The following is a 17,434-nucleotide window of genomic DNA, read 5'->3' on the forward strand; positions in this document are numbered from 1 at the left end:
TGTTTCCTCAAATACTTTGCGAACACAAATAGTATTGATTCAAGCAATGGTCGTGAACAATAGTGACACAATGCATATGATATAAGTACATATGCATGCACGTAGTATCCAGCAGAGAATGCTTCAGTGTTTCAGAACCTCAACAGGATGTTTTAATATTGAGTATCTATGTCGAGATTGTTCAAAACTGATAAAAACCTGAAATGTGTTACGTATATCTGGAAGCATTAATACTGGGTTGAGAAATGGGTAAAATAATGATATTCCTTCCTTGCATGAAATGTCTCATGGTTCAAGACTTGATTAATCAAGAATTTCCTCGTTATAAACAGTTCGAAAAGTCACCTGCCAGCATTTGAAGGCGCAGTTGTTGTTGAATAATAATAAAAGATGGAAAAACCTGATATCTGTCATACGTAAATATGCTAAGAAATATTTATATGCACTAAATTGTATCAGCCATGGATCAGTAATCAGGGTGAAGGTATGCAGTGGTCACCTGCATTTTGTTGTGGACATTACTGAGGTAATTTTTTGGAATTTGATTTTATAAATTATAATTTTAATTTTAAATAAATTCGTATACATATATGTATACGAATTTAATTAACTAATATCATTAGGGAGTTGGCAGTGGAATAAATGGGTATGGAATTTTTGTACCTTGTGTACAAGTCACGTGCAAACTTAAACTATATCGATAAACGGAAATTTCTAGTTCGATATGTACCCTAGATTTACTGTGATGTATATAATTATTAGTTTAATTTTCTCATTAAAAACTAAAAAAATATGCTAATATGGAAGAATGAAAGCAATTGCTACTATTTTATTGGAGTCAATTGCCACCACACATTTTCACATTTTATAAGGATTTCCTGACCGGATCTGATTACAATCTACTTTAATCGCAATTATGAAAATAATAAAAATGCATTTACTAAGTATTAGCTCTCATCAGTGCGGTGATAATACATCAGAAAAAAAGTGAGTAGCCAGCCAAGAATAATTTATACAAAATAAGGTTAAGGTTAATCGAGTACAAGTAAGAAGACAAAGCCAACAAAGTTTTGTCTGACCAAGTGCTTGAGCAATCACTGTTGCAACAGATTAACGTTAGACGTGAGCATGGCAGTTTTGGTGAGGAATGGTTTCAAGAACTACGGAACCACTCCCATTCTTCAAAATGTCAACTTGACCGTTGAACCCGGTTCCATGTAAGCAAACACACAATTCTATTCTACAAATCTGTTTTTATCAATTTTACTCTCAATTTTCAATTCGTAATTTTGTCGCCCAAATTAGTTATGGACTTCTTGGAGCAAGTGGAACTGGGTAACATTAATTGTCACCTACTAAATAAATTTCCAGTCTGACGATAATTTTCTTGTAGAAAAACTACGCTGCTATCATGTATCGTGTCGTTAAAAAAATTGGACGCCGGGAACATAACCGTATTTGGGAGGTGTCCTGGACAGAATCCAAGCCGATTCGTGGGATACATGCCACAGGTAAATGTAACATGAAACTGATTTATTTTACAGATTACGCTAAATAGTTTAGTTCACACAGAGGTTTCTATAATGTAACGCTGTACTTATTTGCAATTAGTACAAATGCAGACTAAATAGTAGAATTTTTCTCAGGCTACGATATGATTATGATAGATGTGCATATTTTAGTTGCAGGAATATTTAACAATTGAAGAAACCGGCTACATATTGCTTGTCAAGTCTGATAGTAATTCATTGATGGTGTTGTTTTAGGTGTGGGTTTGGAATTCTATACATGCGAGTTGCTTCATAATGGTCAGTTACATGTCTGACTGAGGTATAGAAAGTAATTTTGGGTTGAATTGAGGCAAAGGCCAACCACAAAGATAAATCAATTCATATGCAGAGACACAGAATCTTTATTCAGTACGTAGTAAATTGGTAGCACCACAAAGTTAATTTCTACTATTTAATGGATTGGCGATTGATGTAAATAAGCAATTCTAAGTCTTTATTTGTATTCATTTTTGACAAAAAAAACGCAAAATTCAAATGAATGTGTAACACGTTTCGCAATATTATGAATGAAAAATATCTGCAGTCATGCAAATTTAATTTTTATGTATTGTTTATATTAGGAGGTTTCATTAGGCCAATTTTTCACTATTGCTGAATGCCTTGCATACTATGGGAAAATATATGGAATGACTTCAAGAGAAATTTCAGACCGGACAGAATTTTTAGCAAAGTTTCTCCAGCTCCCGGATACCTCTAAACTTGTGTCGACTTTGAGGTAGAGAATATTTATTGCCATAAATTCTCGCGATTCGAGTTTATGACTGATTTTGTAAAGTTATGTAAATATTTTGATTAAGTGGTGGAGAAGGGCGTCGGGTATCACTATCTGTCGCCGTAATTCATTCCCCACGTCTGCTTGTACTTGACGGTAATAATTTGAGCCAACTTATCATTGAGATTAAGATACTTAAACTTACTGATGACCTCATTTTAGAACCAACTGTGGGACTAGATCCAGTTTTAAGACAAAAGTAATCAATTATTTTTGGATGTAATGATTCTGGTAATGCAGGCTAATTATTTCCTTTATTTTATTGTTGACACAGTATTTGGGAGTATATGAAGCACATAACGCAATTAGTTAAAGGCGAAGATAAAACAACCATACTAATTACAACTCACTATATCGACGAAGCAAAATTTTGCGATTCAGTAAGAAATTATTATGTTCACATTTAATACTGATGGTCAACCAGCATTAAAATAACGTTGTATAGGTCGGTATTATACGAAGAGGTCGTTTAATAGCTGAACAGAATCCGGAAATGTTGATGGATTTTTGTAACTCGAATTCCTTGGAAGACACTGTTCTCCGTCTGTGTAAGGAAGACGAAATGAAGTACAAAGATAATAAAATGGAAAATAGAAGCCTCGATGCATCCTTGCAACCTAAATCCCAAGATTTTACTGACGTTAAGTTATGTCGAGTTCCATCGTCCAATCCTACAACTGGATGCGATAAGGTCAATGATGACGAATTAGCTCATCACGATGAACCAATCCGACAAACGCTGAGGCATAATATAAACATCGTGGGCGCCCTGGCCAAAAAAAAATTTCTTCTGCAAGCAAGATATCCAATGTGAGAATTATTACTAATTCATTATTTACAATCGGTTTATGAAATTGAAACCGATTTTTGTGATTTTCAGAGCATTAATTTCCAATTTACTGCTTCCCGTCTTTCAATCCGTGTTATATAATGCAATTGTCGGGACGCCACCGTTTGGACTTAAAATGTCGTACGTTAGCAATGACTGGAATATGCAGAGTGAATATTATAGTACAAATCAGACGTTACCTGAGTTCTGCTCCAACATTTATAAATCTACTTCAATATCTGGGAACCCACAACCTTGCTTAACAAATGAGATGAGTGCTATTTGCTCGTTTCTTAATCAGTTTGACACAAATGATATCCAATGGGTATGATGAAAAAAATAACGAAAATATTGTGCATGCAATAACTACCTGATAAACTAACAAATAAGTAATTATTGCCTGCCTTTTTTACAAAGATACCAACTGCATCGGTCGCAGAATCTCTTAATCTCGTCAGAAATGGAGATGTCATTGGCTACTTGGAATTTCCTTCAAACTTTACTCACCATTTTAAGAACCGAGGGATATATCGTAACTTTGCAGATAATGAAACCCTTGATGGTTCAGCATTAAAAGTGCGAATGGATTTATCAGGTAAATTTTCAATCTCACTTAAATCACTGTCATTATAAATCGTAGTTTATTATGCAAAATACTGTTTAACTGAATAAAATTTTGTGTAATAGGGGCATTGAGTGCGGCTTGGTTAATTGACAAAATTTTCAACAGCTACTTAGCTTATGCCAAAGAGACTGTGACAAATTGCGGATTGGATCCTGCTCAGGCAGAGCTGCCTTTGAAGGTGCGAAAAATTAATTGTAAATACATACTTGGGGGATTTACAGATATTTGAAAACTTGCATTGACCTCGTTTACTGTTTGCAGTTTAACCCAATATATGGAGAGCTGGGTGGACAGAGTATACAATTCATGCAACCGGCCCTTATAATCACGTATAAAGTGGATCTTAGATATTATCCCTCAAAAAATTCAATATTAGTCCTAATTTTGGGTTCATGCTTACAGGGTCATGTTTATTCTGGCAAATTTACCAAGTATCGTTTGGGTTATCGAGAAAAGACTTGGGATCGTGGATCGAGACGCTGTTGTCGGGATCAAATTTGGTCACATAATCGCAAGCTCCTTACTCTTTGACACGATTATTATTTGTGGTCAAGTTGGAATCTTAATGTTTACAATGTCAACATTTTATGACATGAGAGTCGAAGGGTCTTGGGCACTGGCAGTGACTCTCTGTGTGATCACGTCCCTCTCCGGACTCGCTTTTGGTTACTTATGCGCCTCCTTCTGCTCCCACGAGATGAGCCAAATAATGATTCTCGTCTTTGTTAACTCACTCCTCATAATTTCAACAGGTACAGAGTCGTGGTGGCATGACGTAATAATTAGAATGGGTTGTTACATGACATGCACAAATCTATTAACTTTAGATAAATCTTGTGATGTGTCTACCTCTATAAGTGTAATTTCTATTTATTCCTTCACCAATTCAGGTGGAATTTGGCCATTGGAAGCTGTAGTATCGTGGTACCGGATTTTTTGTCTGAGCCTCCCCATCACCATCCCCATCACGGCGTTTAGAGCCATTATATCTCGAGGATGGGGTCTTGATCATCCATCCGTCATTCAGGGATTTGTCGTCGCAATGGGTTGGATCGTGATTGGGTTTGGAATCAGTATTGGTATCAATAGGCGTAAAAAGTAAAAAAAAAAGTGCAAAGTTTCGGTTTATGAGTAATACACATGCACATATGAACAATACAATGCACAATTTTCTTGACATGCAATGGGTCAGTGACAGACACGGATTGTCAGTGAGTGAGTGAGTCAGTCAGTCATTCAGTGAGCCAGCCAAAGAACGGGGTCTCTCTGCATTCATAAATTGAATATTTATAAATAAAGAAATGAAAATATTTATAATGAACGCGTACTTATTATATCCGTGTCCGCAATATAAAATTAAAAATTGCGAAAGAAATATAGTCAAATAAAAAATGCATAGGCACTTGTGTTGCAACCGGTTTGACTGCGATCTTTTTATTCGTGTTTCATCACTTACTACTCTACAAACTGCACACATTACAGTACCACAGACCACTGCACATTAACAAATTTCATCTCAAAACGGCATACTTATACTGTTAGTTAAAACTTAACTAAAAGTAAGGCGAATGCAATATATTGTTCACCCAATGCTACACTATATCAGAATGTCATCAACACATTGTTGTGTGTGTTACATTACCAAGCACTCATTCACTCCTTAATATTCGCATGATTCATTCACAGGAATTATTGCATTGAGTTGGTAGTGTAGGGATAAGCAGAATAATTTAAGGCCTTCAAATCGTGCTATCCAACCGGAGCTAATTAAGTAGGCAGCAGAACTGGAGGAGGAGGGCGAGATGGTGGTGAATTGTTAAAGGTCGTGATAAAAGTAGCATGGAGCCCGAACAAGTATCTTTTTTGCACATACCTGGTCACTATTTTTTGCCATACTGATTATCCTCACCTATTAACATGGATCTTTTTTCGTATTTAATAGGTAATAATTATTCAATTGGAATTCCTAAATGTCTTCAATATTTCGTTTGGTAATGAATCTAGGCTTATTTGCGAAGAAGTTGATCATCCACTTTTTATGCACGTGAGAAAGCTGAGACCACTAATAAAATGATAGCTTTCATTTTTGCACAGTCTCAGAAATTTATTATATTCTTTAGTTAATACACAGATGTAGTCGTACATATTTATTTTATTTTATGAGGGAGTGGTGGTCCTTACGCCGAGTAGTGTGTTGATTTTAGTTAGTGTATATTTTATTTATTAATACTTGAAGCCAAATTTAAGTGTTTGTTAAAACAAGTGGAATTATGGCTGTGGTGGTTCGTAACGGTTATAAGAATTTAGGAGCTAATATAGTCATCGACAATCTTAACATGACTATTGATCCTGGCTTAATGTAAGTGTATCTCGATACTTTAACTATCTGCTTTAACTAATTAATTGTCTAGTTGAAATTCGTAAAAAGATTTATTAAACTGTGATTTTTTTTTGGTTTTTAGATACGGATTAATGGGTGCCAGCGGGTGTGGGTGTGTGCTCAATAATTTAATAATTATTTAAGTTTGTATGCGTCTATTTACCAGATTTATTACTTTGCAGAAAGACGACACTATTATCGTGCATGGTGGGACTAAAAGAGCTAGATTCTGGAGAAATATCCGTCTTTGGCTCGAGACCAGGTCAACGAGGAAGCGGCGTGCCTGGTCGTTTAGTGGGGTATATGCCACAGGTAAAATTTACTGATTTAATCGAATGTACATAAAATTTAAACAGGGAAGTTGATAATGAAATTGAATTTATTTATTCATTTATTTTACAGGAGATCGCCCTTTATTATCAGTTTACCATATTTGAAACATTCGCCTACTACGGAAAGATTTATGGAATGACTTCGAAAGAAATTAAAAAGAGAACACAATTCTTAGTTGATTTCCTGCAACTTCCCAACACGTCGAAACGTATGGAAACTCTGAGGTGCGTAGAAATGAATTGAATTACTTTGTGCCAAATACGATCGATAATTATACATATTTCATTTTTTAGTGGTGGGGAAGAACGCCGTGTTTCACTCGCAGTAGCACTTATCCATTCCCCACGCCTTCTTGTACTCGACGGTAATAATTTATAATTGCGATTAAGATATTTATAACTTACTGATGACCCCATTTTATGTAGAACCAACTGTAGGACTAGATCCCTTGTTACGACAAAGGTGCAAAACACGGCTCGAATAATTGTAAACTTTTAGTATTTTTAAATTGGACCTTTATTTTAGTATTTGGGACCACATGGGCGACCTTGTTAGAAGCGAGGATAAGACAACTATACTCATTACGACGCATTACTATGACGAAGCTAAATTTTGCGACGTGGTACGAAATTATTTAATGATGACGATTTAAAGCACATATCTTTGAAAAGATTATGCATGCATTTATTTAAAAGGTCGGTATCATGCGACGAGGCTATCTCCTTGCGGAAGAAAATCCGCTCAAACTAATGTCCATGTACAATTCCATCTCTCTGGAATCCGTTGTTCTCCAACTGTGCAAAGAAGACGAAGAGAAAAATGGTTCTCAGTGGAAAATGAGAAACTTATCTTTATCAAATAACAAATCTAGTATAAAGTTTGGACACAAATCCGTTCATGCAGGACTCGAATATTACGATGATATAGCAGGAGTCGAACTGAAAAATGTGCGACAAGTTGCCGAGAGAAATAATGATTCAAAGTGTGTAAAAATTAGTAATAATTCGGAAAGTCATGAACCAAGCGAACTTTCCAAGTCGAGAAAGAATGACTGCAAAGATTTCGATATTATTTGCTCCTTGGCCAAAAAGAACTTTATACTTCAGAGACGACATCCATTGTGAGTTGAAGAATACTGTGTCTGACTGAATAGTGCTTTATTATATAATTAAAATTCTCAAATATAACTTGCAGAACTGTTGTGGGACAAATATTTCTGCCTCTGCTTCAAACAATGCTTTACCACCTCGTCGTAGGTAGAGAACCCTTGGGCATGTCAGTTGCATATGTCAGCACGGACTGGAACAGACATCAAGAAGCTTTGGAAATGGCAAACATTTCACAAACTCATCAAAGACTTATAGAATTTTGCAACGATTATAACTTATATACGAATGGGACAATGTCCTGTTTTCGAGATGGGATGACGGGAATTTGCAATTTTCTTAATCACTTTGAAATGGATGAAATTAACTGGGTAAATTTAAATTCATGATTTATTTTTTATGCTGAAATTCGTCATATTTAATAGATTTGAATGCTCGTACTCGTATTATTTGCAGGTTCCTACTACATCTTTATCTGACTCTATAAACCTTGTCCAACGTGGTGACGCCATCGCCTATATCGAATTTCCAGCAAATTTCACCTACTTTCTTTGGAATAGAATAGCCTACGGGAATTACGCCGACAATGAAACCGTTCAGGGTTCCTCTGTGAATTTCAGGATGGATGTGTCTGGTACGTATGCATATACTGAAATGATGTAAATATATAGAAATATTTTTAAATTTCTTCTTTGTCATTTTGCAGATGCATTGAGCAGTGGGTGGCTTAGAGATAGGGTGCTCAACAGGTATTTGGGATTTCTAAATGAGACCGTGACCGGCTGCAGCAATAACACAGCAATGGCATCAGTTCCACTAAAAGTATGAACTATTATATAAATCAGAATATCGCTGGATATCGCTACATATCGTAAATTCAACAAGTTAACAAATTGCGCATTTTAGTACAATCCAATCTATGGAGATATGGAAGATCAGGATTGGATTCAGTATATCCAACCATCTCTTATTATTATGTAAGCTGACAAAATATCCGCTTTTGCAAACCAGTATACATTAGCATATCTTAATTTACATAATTTAATTATCCCGTCCAGACTGATCTTCCTTTCTTCCAACATGCCGGGAATGATGTGGGCGATGGAGAAGCGTTTAGGAATAGCGGACAGGGGTGCCGCTGCAGGAATCAAGTTTGGTCACATCGTTGCCGCATCTTTTGCATCAGACACGGTCGTGATTTTGGGACAAATTGCATTATTTTTTATCGTTCTCCCAACTTTTTACGGAATGATTATGGAAGGATCGTGGACGTTGGCAATGGCGCTCGTCTTCATAAATTCCTTGGCAGGAATCACAATGGGCTTTATGTGGGCGTCAATATGCAACCATGAAATCGATGTCATTATGCTGCAAATATTTTTCAGCTCAATTATAACTACATCCACTGGTATTTCCCCGTGCAATAGTTTTACCAGATATTTTATACGTTACATGAAATGCATTATATAACTAAACGGTTTTTTCTCAACACTTTTCCAGGAGGAATCTGGCCATTGGAAGCAGTTGCGAGTTGGTACAAGGCCTTTTGCCTGTGTCTGCCAGTGTCTTCTCCAATCGCCGCGATGAGAGCAATCGTATTTAAAGGGTGGGGGTTTTGCCATCCCGTTGTATTTCAGGGATTTGCTGTAGCAGTGATTTGGCTCGTGGGAACGCTGGCGTTAAGTATTTGGATGAATCGACGCAAGAAATAATAAGTTTAGTTTTTATTTAGAACATGCATACATTTGTACTTTTGTATGCATTTCTTGACATGCAATGGGTCAGTGACTGACGGATTGCCAGTCAGTCAGTCAAAGGGGTCGCTTTATTTATTTGTAAATTGAAAAGCTGTGTATACCCGTGTTCGCAATATAAAATTTAAAACTGCGAGAGAAATATAGTCAAATAAAACAATGCAAATCAATCGTGTCAAAAAGTGAAATAAAATTTATTTTTATTTTTGTTCCGACTTGGGTCGCAAGCAGTAAAATACTTATTTGAACTGACGCCCATCGTAAATGATGATTTTATGTTCCGATTGGATGAATGGCCATGTCTCTCCCACCGTGTTTCCCAATACTTACAGACGGCAGACGGAAACAAAAAATTGGGAAAATACTTTGTTTTATCTGTGTGTGATTGATGAGAGTACGTTTGTATAATCCTGTTCATTAAGCATACAGTCAAGAGCAAAACTTTACGACATATGGAAGAGACTTTTGGGACATGTTATTCAAATGGGGAATTAAAGGCCGTAAAGTTTTGCACCGCGTACCTTTCCGAATAATTTTTTTAACGCTGTGATATAATTTTTATTGAATAAAGCGTGCAAAAGTAGGGGGTGACGTGGTAAATTATTTTTGTCGCCGAATTTTTTTCAAGGAACTACAAGGAATTGAAAGAATTAATTTTGGAAGAGACTTTTGGGACAGCCATAAGCACAATGTGTTGTCCCAAAAGTCTCTTCCAAAATTAATTCTTTCAATTCCTTGTAGTTCCTTGAAAAAAATTCGGCGACAAAAATAATTTACCACGTCACCCCCTACTTTTGCACGCTTTATTCAATAAAAATTATATCACAGCGTTAAAAAAATTATTCGGAAAGGTACGCGGTGCAAAACTTTACGGCCTTTAATTCCCCATTTGAATAACATGTCCCAAAAGTCTCTTCCATATGTCGTAAAGTTTTGCTCTTGACTGTATACTTAGCAGGAGCAGTTACACTTGGATAATTTTCTGTAAGTATATGGCGATTGCACTGGAACATACTATTCGATCTGCACAATGATCTTCTTATGGGAAGGACGCCTTGAGTTTGTTTTTGTGATAATCAAAGGAAGCGATGATGCAAAGTTCCAAGTGGACTGGGTACAACGCACAACACTTGTTACATTGCAAAGGTCGTGAGAAATTTTCTACAAAATTAACCATTAATTTATCTCAGCTAGATATATGATTAAATGATATTAAACTGTGTTCCCATCAAAGCACAAGCTTACGTTTACACATTTTGAACATTTTTTAGAAACCTACACAATAAAATCAGTGTTGGGTTAATATTGTTTTATTACATATGTACATACATATTTATCTGGATGTATGTAGGTACATATATTGACGTTCACAAGGTCGTGAATTACTTAATTTATTATCGATAATTCCAGGGGAAATTTTTTCTCATCGTTAATCCAGATTGAGACATATTTTATTTTTTTGCTAGTCATTTAAAATTTACTTTATACGTATGTTGAGTTCATATTATTATCATAATATCGTCGTGAGTTGACATGAATGAATTAATGAATCTTCACCATTTTTCATGTATTCAATGTTCATTTTATGACCAAAGATAAGAACCAGCTATTTTTTTCATATTTCTATTGGTTTACAGTTTGGAACATTTTCTATTTCTTTGGCCTGTTATTAATAAAGTACGAAAAATCACTTGTTCGCAATACGATAATAATGCATATCTATTACACGTCAGCATTATGCATACGGAAATTTATTGAATGCTGGTTAGTGGCTCAAACCATTTAATTCTTGCTGGTTGAACTACTTAATACAAGTTAATACGTTATGTAGCCAAATCCTGTAAAAACAGGACCAACATTTCATCAATTTTTCAATGCTAACAGTGATTAAAAACTGGTTTTTGCTTTGTCATCGCTTAATAGCTCCACGCGCTGGCTGGGATCACTTAATAAAGCTTAAATGTTTCAGCAATAATCACCCACTGCTTCATACAGTTTGCAATTACCAAAATCTTGGGTGCATATTATATGTACATACAAATATATATGTATATACATGCATATATGTACACATAGATGGTCAACTGGATTGAATATACTGGGAATTTGTTAAATTTTATTTCTCATGATTTTGCTCGAGTGTCAACATTCTTCACAAAAACAATTTATATATTTTGTTTACTGTGCAATTAACCTCATGCATACATTTTTCTTTTTCTTTTCTTTTCATTTACTATGAAATTAAAAACATGGAATGGATCTCTAAATACTTAAATCCTTTAAAAAAGATTATTTCTGTTTATGTGGCAATCCTTCGGGGGATTTCTAAAGTTCAAACTGTCTGGGTCATAAGCATCGATATGGAAAGATAGTGCATACATACTTCTACGTACATACATATATACATTTAGTTTACAATAAATACGTGTATAATTACTAGAAAAAGGAAGAGAATTTCCGATGCTTTAATTGTTTCATGGGTATACATGCATGTGTATAAAGTATTTAACAAAGTTTCAGTTTCACTTGGTCTGATTGAACAAAGAGGAATAAATACATATACATATATCTAGGTAGTTCACCAGTTTGTCAGAAATCATAGTAGGAATAACGTGATGGTAACGCACATGAACTCTGAAGCCGACCTCGCACTCCGAATAAATAAATACATGCATACATTTATTTGAACAATTACATAGTTGATTTACGACTTGAAGATAATTCAGAGCAATTCAGAGTCGATATGGCCGTGCTGGTCAGGGACGCATACAAGAACTATGGAACGGTTCCTGTCATCGAAAATCTAAATATCACTGTGCGGCCAGGTTCCATGTAAGAAATTGGGAAATGGAAATTTTTATTTGAAAAATAAAATAAATAACTAATTTATTGCAGTTATGGATTACTTGGTGCGAGTGGCTGCGGGTATTTGCATTATAAAATTTTAAAATTACCACGAATGTGCATATAATAATTGAAGCTAACTAATTTTACAGGAAAACTACGCTGCTTTCATGCATCGTAGGATTAAAGCAATTGAACTACGGAAGTATAAATGTGTTTGGACATCGACCTGGAGAAAAAGGGTCTGGAGTACCGGGCCCGGGCCTCGGATTTATGCCACAGGTTTAGCTATACGAATATGCAAAAATTTATTGCACATAATCCTACGCAATTGAAATTAATTGCACTCTGGTCATTTTAATAAAAGGAGTCTGCGCTTTATCCCATTTTCACTATCGCCGAAGAGTTGGCTTATTACGGGAGGATTTATGGGATGACTTCTAAAAGCATAGAAAAAAGGACGGAGTTCTTGGTAAAATTCCTTAATCTTCCCAGCGCATCGAACCGGATTGATACTTTGAGGTACTTTTATTCTAAATATGTACATACATATGTCAACATAAATATTTTATGTGTATCAAATTCTTACGACTTATTGTTCCCAAAGTGGCGGAGAGAACAGGAGGTATGTTTTACCCTTTATCACGACAAAAGTACATATTTAGAAATGTTCGAATAATTATAGAGTCGCGCTTGCAGTCGCCATGATCCACAGTCCACCTCTTCTCGTCCTTGACGGTAATAATTTGAGCCAAACTTATAATTGAGATTAAGATGTAACTTACTGATGACCCATTTTTAGAACCAACTGTAGGCCTAGATCCCTTGTTACGACAAAGGTACAAAACATGGCCCGAATAATTGCAAACTTGTAATACTTATTTTCAAATTGGAACTTTCTCTTAGTATTTGGAACCACATGACAGAGCTTGTTAAGAGCGAAGAAAAAACGACAATACTAATTACAACACACTATATCGACGAGGCAAAATTTTGCGACGTGGTACAAGTTCATTTCTTAAGTTATCTCAAAATATATATTCGCATAATTTGAAATTATGTACGTATTTATATAATCTAGATTGGTGTATTGCGCCGAGGTAGGCTTCTGGCTGAGCAGAACCCTCAAATTCTTATGGACTTTTACTGCTTGAATTCATTGGAGGATATTGTGCTCCGCCTTTGTCAAGAAGACGAATTAAAACATGGTCCCGCAAGACGAAAAGCTCTAAATTTATTAACAGTATAATGTTCAATCCTCTGGAAAAGGATGCCAATTTTTCTGAAGTCAAGCTCACAGGGATTCGTCAAATTTTATTCGACGACCATTATCCAATTAGCAACGCCCCACAAGTGACACAAAACCGCAGAGCCAGTAACATAAAATGGAAGCGATTAAGCGTGGGGGCGAATCCCTACCACCTTCCAAAGTCGAAACAAGTGTTCAGCAAGTATTTAAACATTGTGGCAGCTCTGACCAAAAAGAATTTCGTTGTACAAATACGTCATCCAATGTATGTTTCTTTCTTTGAGCAATTTTACTTTGGCTCTGCATAATTAATTGTTGCGTTGTTGAATTTGCATTCGTGTTCGTTTGTAGGACCGTTTTCGCTCAGCTTGTTCTTCCGATATTTCAACTTGCTTTATACAATTTAGTCATGGGGAGGGAACCGTATGGACTAAATATTGCCTATGTCAGTCACGATTGGAACAACCAGAACAATAAGACTGGAATTAATACTTCCTTGGTTGATTTTTGCTCCGACACGTATAATTCAAAATCTATTAATGGGAGCAAACTGGCATGCCTCGGAAATGAGATGACTGCAATTTGCACTTTTCTTAACCAGTTTGAAAAACATGAGATCACATGGGTACGCAGTATTATACACACAATCCGCAACGTAGCGATTGGAAACTAAATATTAATTTTTGTGATGAAGATATCAACTGCATCGATCTCAGAATCTCTCGACCTTATCCACAAGGGTGACGCTATTGGCTACTTAGAATTTCCTGAAAACTTCACGCATCATTTTCGGAATCGAGCAGTGCATCGCAACTTTGCAGACAATGAGACGATTGACGGTTCCTCTTTGAGAATGAGGATGGACTTATCAGGTCTGTCATTTTTGTTATTACTGGAAAGTCTACTTAATTACCAAGTCCAACTAATTGATTGAATTACAGATGCAATAAGCACTGGCTGGTTGATGAATAAAATATTCAACCGATACTTGAATTTTATGAAGGAGACTGTGATAAGTTGTGGCGAAGATTTTAGATTGACAGATTTGCCAATCAAGGTGCGACTACCATATTAATCACGGCATTAAATTTGTTGTAATACTAAACAGAATTGTTTATATAATTTCAGTACAACTCGGTATTTGGAGAATCGGACGAACAAACTTGGATAGAATTTATGCAACCAGGCGTTATACTAGCGTACATTCTCTACTTTAATCCTCATTTTTTCAACAATTGTATTCTTACATTACATACATAATTAAATTATTTAGGTTCATGTTTACCATTGCAAGCTTGCACGGGATTCTGTGGGTGGGCGAGAAACGCTTAGGAATTGCAGATCGTGGAAGAGCTGCAGGAATTACGTTTAGCCACATAATTTGTGCCAGCATCCTTTCCAACACGGTCGTAATTGTTGGTCAGATTTGTATCATTGTTGCCATTTGCGTAAAATTTTACGGTTTGACGATGGGAGGATCTTGGGCGCTGGCAGTGATTCTCATGTTCATCGTGTCCTTGGCCGGTCAATCTTTAGGCTACTTTTGGGCAAGTTTTTGCAACAATGAGATGGACATTGTTATGATTCAACTCTTTTATTTGACCACACTCATGACCTCGTCAGGTAATTTTGATCCTCGATAAATTTGAAACCGAGTACCACTGGAATATCCTGATTTCTTTTTCTTGTTGTGATTTAAGGCGTAATGTGGCCTTTGGAGTCAGTGGTGAAATTGTGGCGTACCCTGTGCTTGATGATCCCCGTCTCAATCCCCATCATGGCGTTGCGAGCAATTATATTTCGAGGATGGGGTCTGGATCATCCAGAAGTTCTTCAAGGGTTCGCTGTTGCAATTTGCTGGATTTTGGTCACGCTTGGAGTAAGCACATATGTCAATAGACGCAAGAAATAACATGCAGAGATAACTATATGTACACACATATGTACAAGCAAAGGTACATAAATAAATTTATATAGATATCTTGGCGTTAATTTGTTTAATTTAATTGGATATATTCATGTGATAAGAATTAGATATTATTTTTACGAATAAATGAAGAAACTCATGCGATTTCACATTGTCAATGCAGACTTTGCTAAGAAATATTGTGTTCACATCTGTAGCAATATTTTCATGAACTTTTTCTTACCAAGTAATTAATAAATATGTATGTGTGCACCCGAAGATATAAATCTGCAATTACAAATTGATTTACAGAAAAACTCAAGCGAGTCTTTATCAGAACAATGTATCCAATATTATTTCCCGTAATAACGATCATAGAGTACATAATTTATCCTTGTTCCTTACAAGAAACATTAAAAATTCTTCTGATGTGAGGAAGGAAGGGCGTGTCTAATGTAGAAATATTAGAGCAGTAGATTATTTATCTTTATTAAATGCATAAGCCGTCTTGGGTTGTACTTAACTTAAATTTACATATGAACAAATCATGTAATATTTATGTAGACACGTTTTCCTTGCTCAATGGACATTGACATTGAATTAAAAAACAACTCCGGCAAAATTATACTTATTTAATATTTGTATCCGTCCGTAGGTAATCCTTATGAAACAAAGATTTCATGAATAAATATAGGATTTACATATTTAATGGGTATAAGCAATCCTATAATAGTCTACGTATTTGCATATGACTTACATTGTTCTAAATTATTATTAGTTTGAATTATAACATTATGTATGTGCATGTGTGGTATCGAAGAAGCCTTCTCACAAGTCAAATGTCCCCCCAGTGATTTGGGTGTTTGATTTGCTTATTCTCAAGCAAACTCTAGAATTCTTGATTATTTTGCTTCTCATCGTAAAATTTATCCACATTTTCTCAAACCATGACCACGTCCAATCTACATGTATATTTTTTAGTACGAAACAACCCAACAGCATATTGTATAGTAGATATTTAATTGTCTAGATATGAATTCCTTCCATTCGTATTTGTCTTCCTACTTTCTTACTCTATATGTAGTGTGTAGTCTCAAACCTTTGTGATGCATATGTAAATATCCTTGTACTCAGGAGGTCGATAGCTTGTCCTTCATGTTGTCTGCCTGGAATTTGTTTCGGAGCAAATAAATTTATAATTGATGTTGAAACACTCTTCTAAAACTCCTTTCATTTCATTTCCTAACACTCCGTACTTAATTAATATTGAAATATATTGAATTGCAAACTTAAAAAATCCGAACGCAAGACAACTTTTTAATGACTGAAGATTTTACGCCGATTATGTATTACATTTTCCAGAAACTAGAAAATTAATGGTTTTCGCCTGATTGTGCAGATATCACAGAAATAGTATGACGTATAGGATCCGTGGGTAAAAGCAGGAACATACTCATTATAATTTACCTTTCATATTCATCATTCATAAATCATATTCAAAATTACATAAAAATATATATAAATGTTATGCAATCGATTTGGGATTTCCCTTGCTACATATGTACTTATATGTAATTAGGCGCCTCAGCCTAATGGTTTTTATTGAAAAAAATATATACTTAATAGCTCGGAAACATATGTATGCACAGAGTAGAAAACCTCATTATCTTTATGTGAGATTCAACTAATTTTTAGTTTTTATCGCCATATTTCCCCTGCAAATTTCCCTTCGCAAAAAAATAAATTGCCTGACCCACAGGCAAAAGAAAATAAATGATTTTTGGTAAAAAACATATACGATAAACTTTACAGGTATTACATACATTTTTTGACTTTCAATGAGATCAAGCTATGAACTGGATGAAGACCATTGGGGTTTATAATTCCTCATAAATGTAGAATTGCTTGTATTATTGAACTTATTGAAGTAATGTATGTACATACATGAATCTTTCTCAGTGGAAACTTCCCACGTTTGTTTTTACTTTTCATATATGTATGCATGTACATATGTATTAATATATGTCTATGAAATACTGATATTCATCAGATCCACCCGAGTTGA

The 17,434-nt window shown here is 35.4% G+C and overlaps 4 protein-coding genes across 5 annotated transcripts; all 4 read left to right on the forward strand.

The window, feature by feature from the left end:
• Positions 1 to 337: 337 nt before the first annotated feature.
• Positions 338 to 5,211, forward strand: LOC110847348 (ABC transporter G family member 23). 2 transcript variants are annotated; one of them, XM_022094278.2, is made up of 14 exons: positions 338 to 1,217; positions 1,306 to 1,335; positions 1,394 to 1,511; positions 2,132 to 2,286; positions 2,369 to 2,439; positions 2,506 to 2,542; positions 2,618 to 2,723; positions 2,789 to 3,153; positions 3,224 to 3,497; positions 3,590 to 3,767; positions 3,860 to 3,975; positions 4,059 to 4,126; positions 4,200 to 4,549; positions 4,688 to 5,211. In XM_022094278.2, the coding sequence occupies exons 1-14, from the start codon at positions 1,129 to 1,131 to the stop codon at positions 4,897 to 4,899; spliced, it is 2,169 nt and encodes a 722-aa protein (XP_021949970.2). In that variant the 5' UTR covers positions 338 to 1,128; the 3' UTR covers positions 4,900 to 5,211. The 2 variants fall into 2 exon arrangements, with proteins under 2 accessions (XP_021949970.2, XP_035706411.1); XM_035850518.1 differs by lacking the exon at positions 4,688 to 5,211 and having other exon boundaries at positions 4,059 to 4,133; positions 4,200 to 4,457.
• Positions 5,212 to 5,364: 153 nt separating this feature from the next.
• Positions 5,365 to 9,585, forward strand: LOC110847347 (ABC transporter G family member 23). The gene is made up of 15 exons (XM_022094276.2): positions 5,365 to 5,739; positions 5,802 to 6,156; positions 6,260 to 6,289; positions 6,360 to 6,489; positions 6,580 to 6,734; positions 6,804 to 6,874; positions 6,936 to 6,972; positions 7,036 to 7,132; positions 7,206 to 7,630; positions 7,705 to 7,987; positions 8,073 to 8,250; positions 8,323 to 8,438; positions 8,523 to 8,593; positions 8,675 to 9,024; positions 9,117 to 9,585. The coding sequence occupies exons 2-15, from the start codon at positions 6,068 to 6,070 to the stop codon at positions 9,326 to 9,328; spliced, it is 2,244 nt and encodes a 747-aa protein (XP_021949968.1). The 5' UTR covers positions 5,365 to 5,739; positions 5,802 to 6,067; the 3' UTR covers positions 9,329 to 9,585.
• Positions 9,586 to 12,113: 2,528 nt separating this feature from the next.
• LOC110845693 (ABC transporter G family member 23) lies at positions 12,114 to 13,463 on the forward strand. The gene is made up of 9 exons (XM_035848990.1): positions 12,114 to 12,202; positions 12,266 to 12,295; positions 12,367 to 12,496; positions 12,582 to 12,736; positions 12,822 to 12,839; positions 12,900 to 12,952; positions 13,017 to 13,053; positions 13,121 to 13,217; positions 13,296 to 13,463. Exons 1-9 carry the CDS (start codon positions 12,114 to 12,116, stop codon positions 13,461 to 13,463), a joined length of 777 nt encoding a protein of 258 aa, XP_035704883.1.
• On the forward strand, positions 13,347 to 16,547 carry LOC118432978. Its single transcript, XM_035850521.1, has 7 exons — positions 13,347 to 13,728; positions 13,815 to 14,088; positions 14,158 to 14,335; positions 14,405 to 14,520; positions 14,592 to 14,662; positions 14,737 to 15,086; positions 15,164 to 16,547. Exons 1-7 carry the CDS (start codon positions 13,463 to 13,465, stop codon positions 15,373 to 15,375), a joined length of 1,467 nt encoding a protein of 488 aa, XP_035706414.1. The 5' UTR covers positions 13,347 to 13,462; the 3' UTR covers positions 15,376 to 16,547.
• Positions 16,548 to 17,434: the final 887 nt, after the last annotated feature.

This window comes from Folsomia candida, unplaced genomic scaffold (assembly GCF_002217175.1).
Source record: "Folsomia candida strain VU population unplaced genomic scaffold, ASM221717v1 Fcan01_Sc003, whole genome shotgun sequence".
Classification (NCBI taxonomy): Eukaryota; Metazoa; Arthropoda; class Collembola; order Entomobryomorpha; family Isotomidae; genus Folsomia; species Folsomia candida.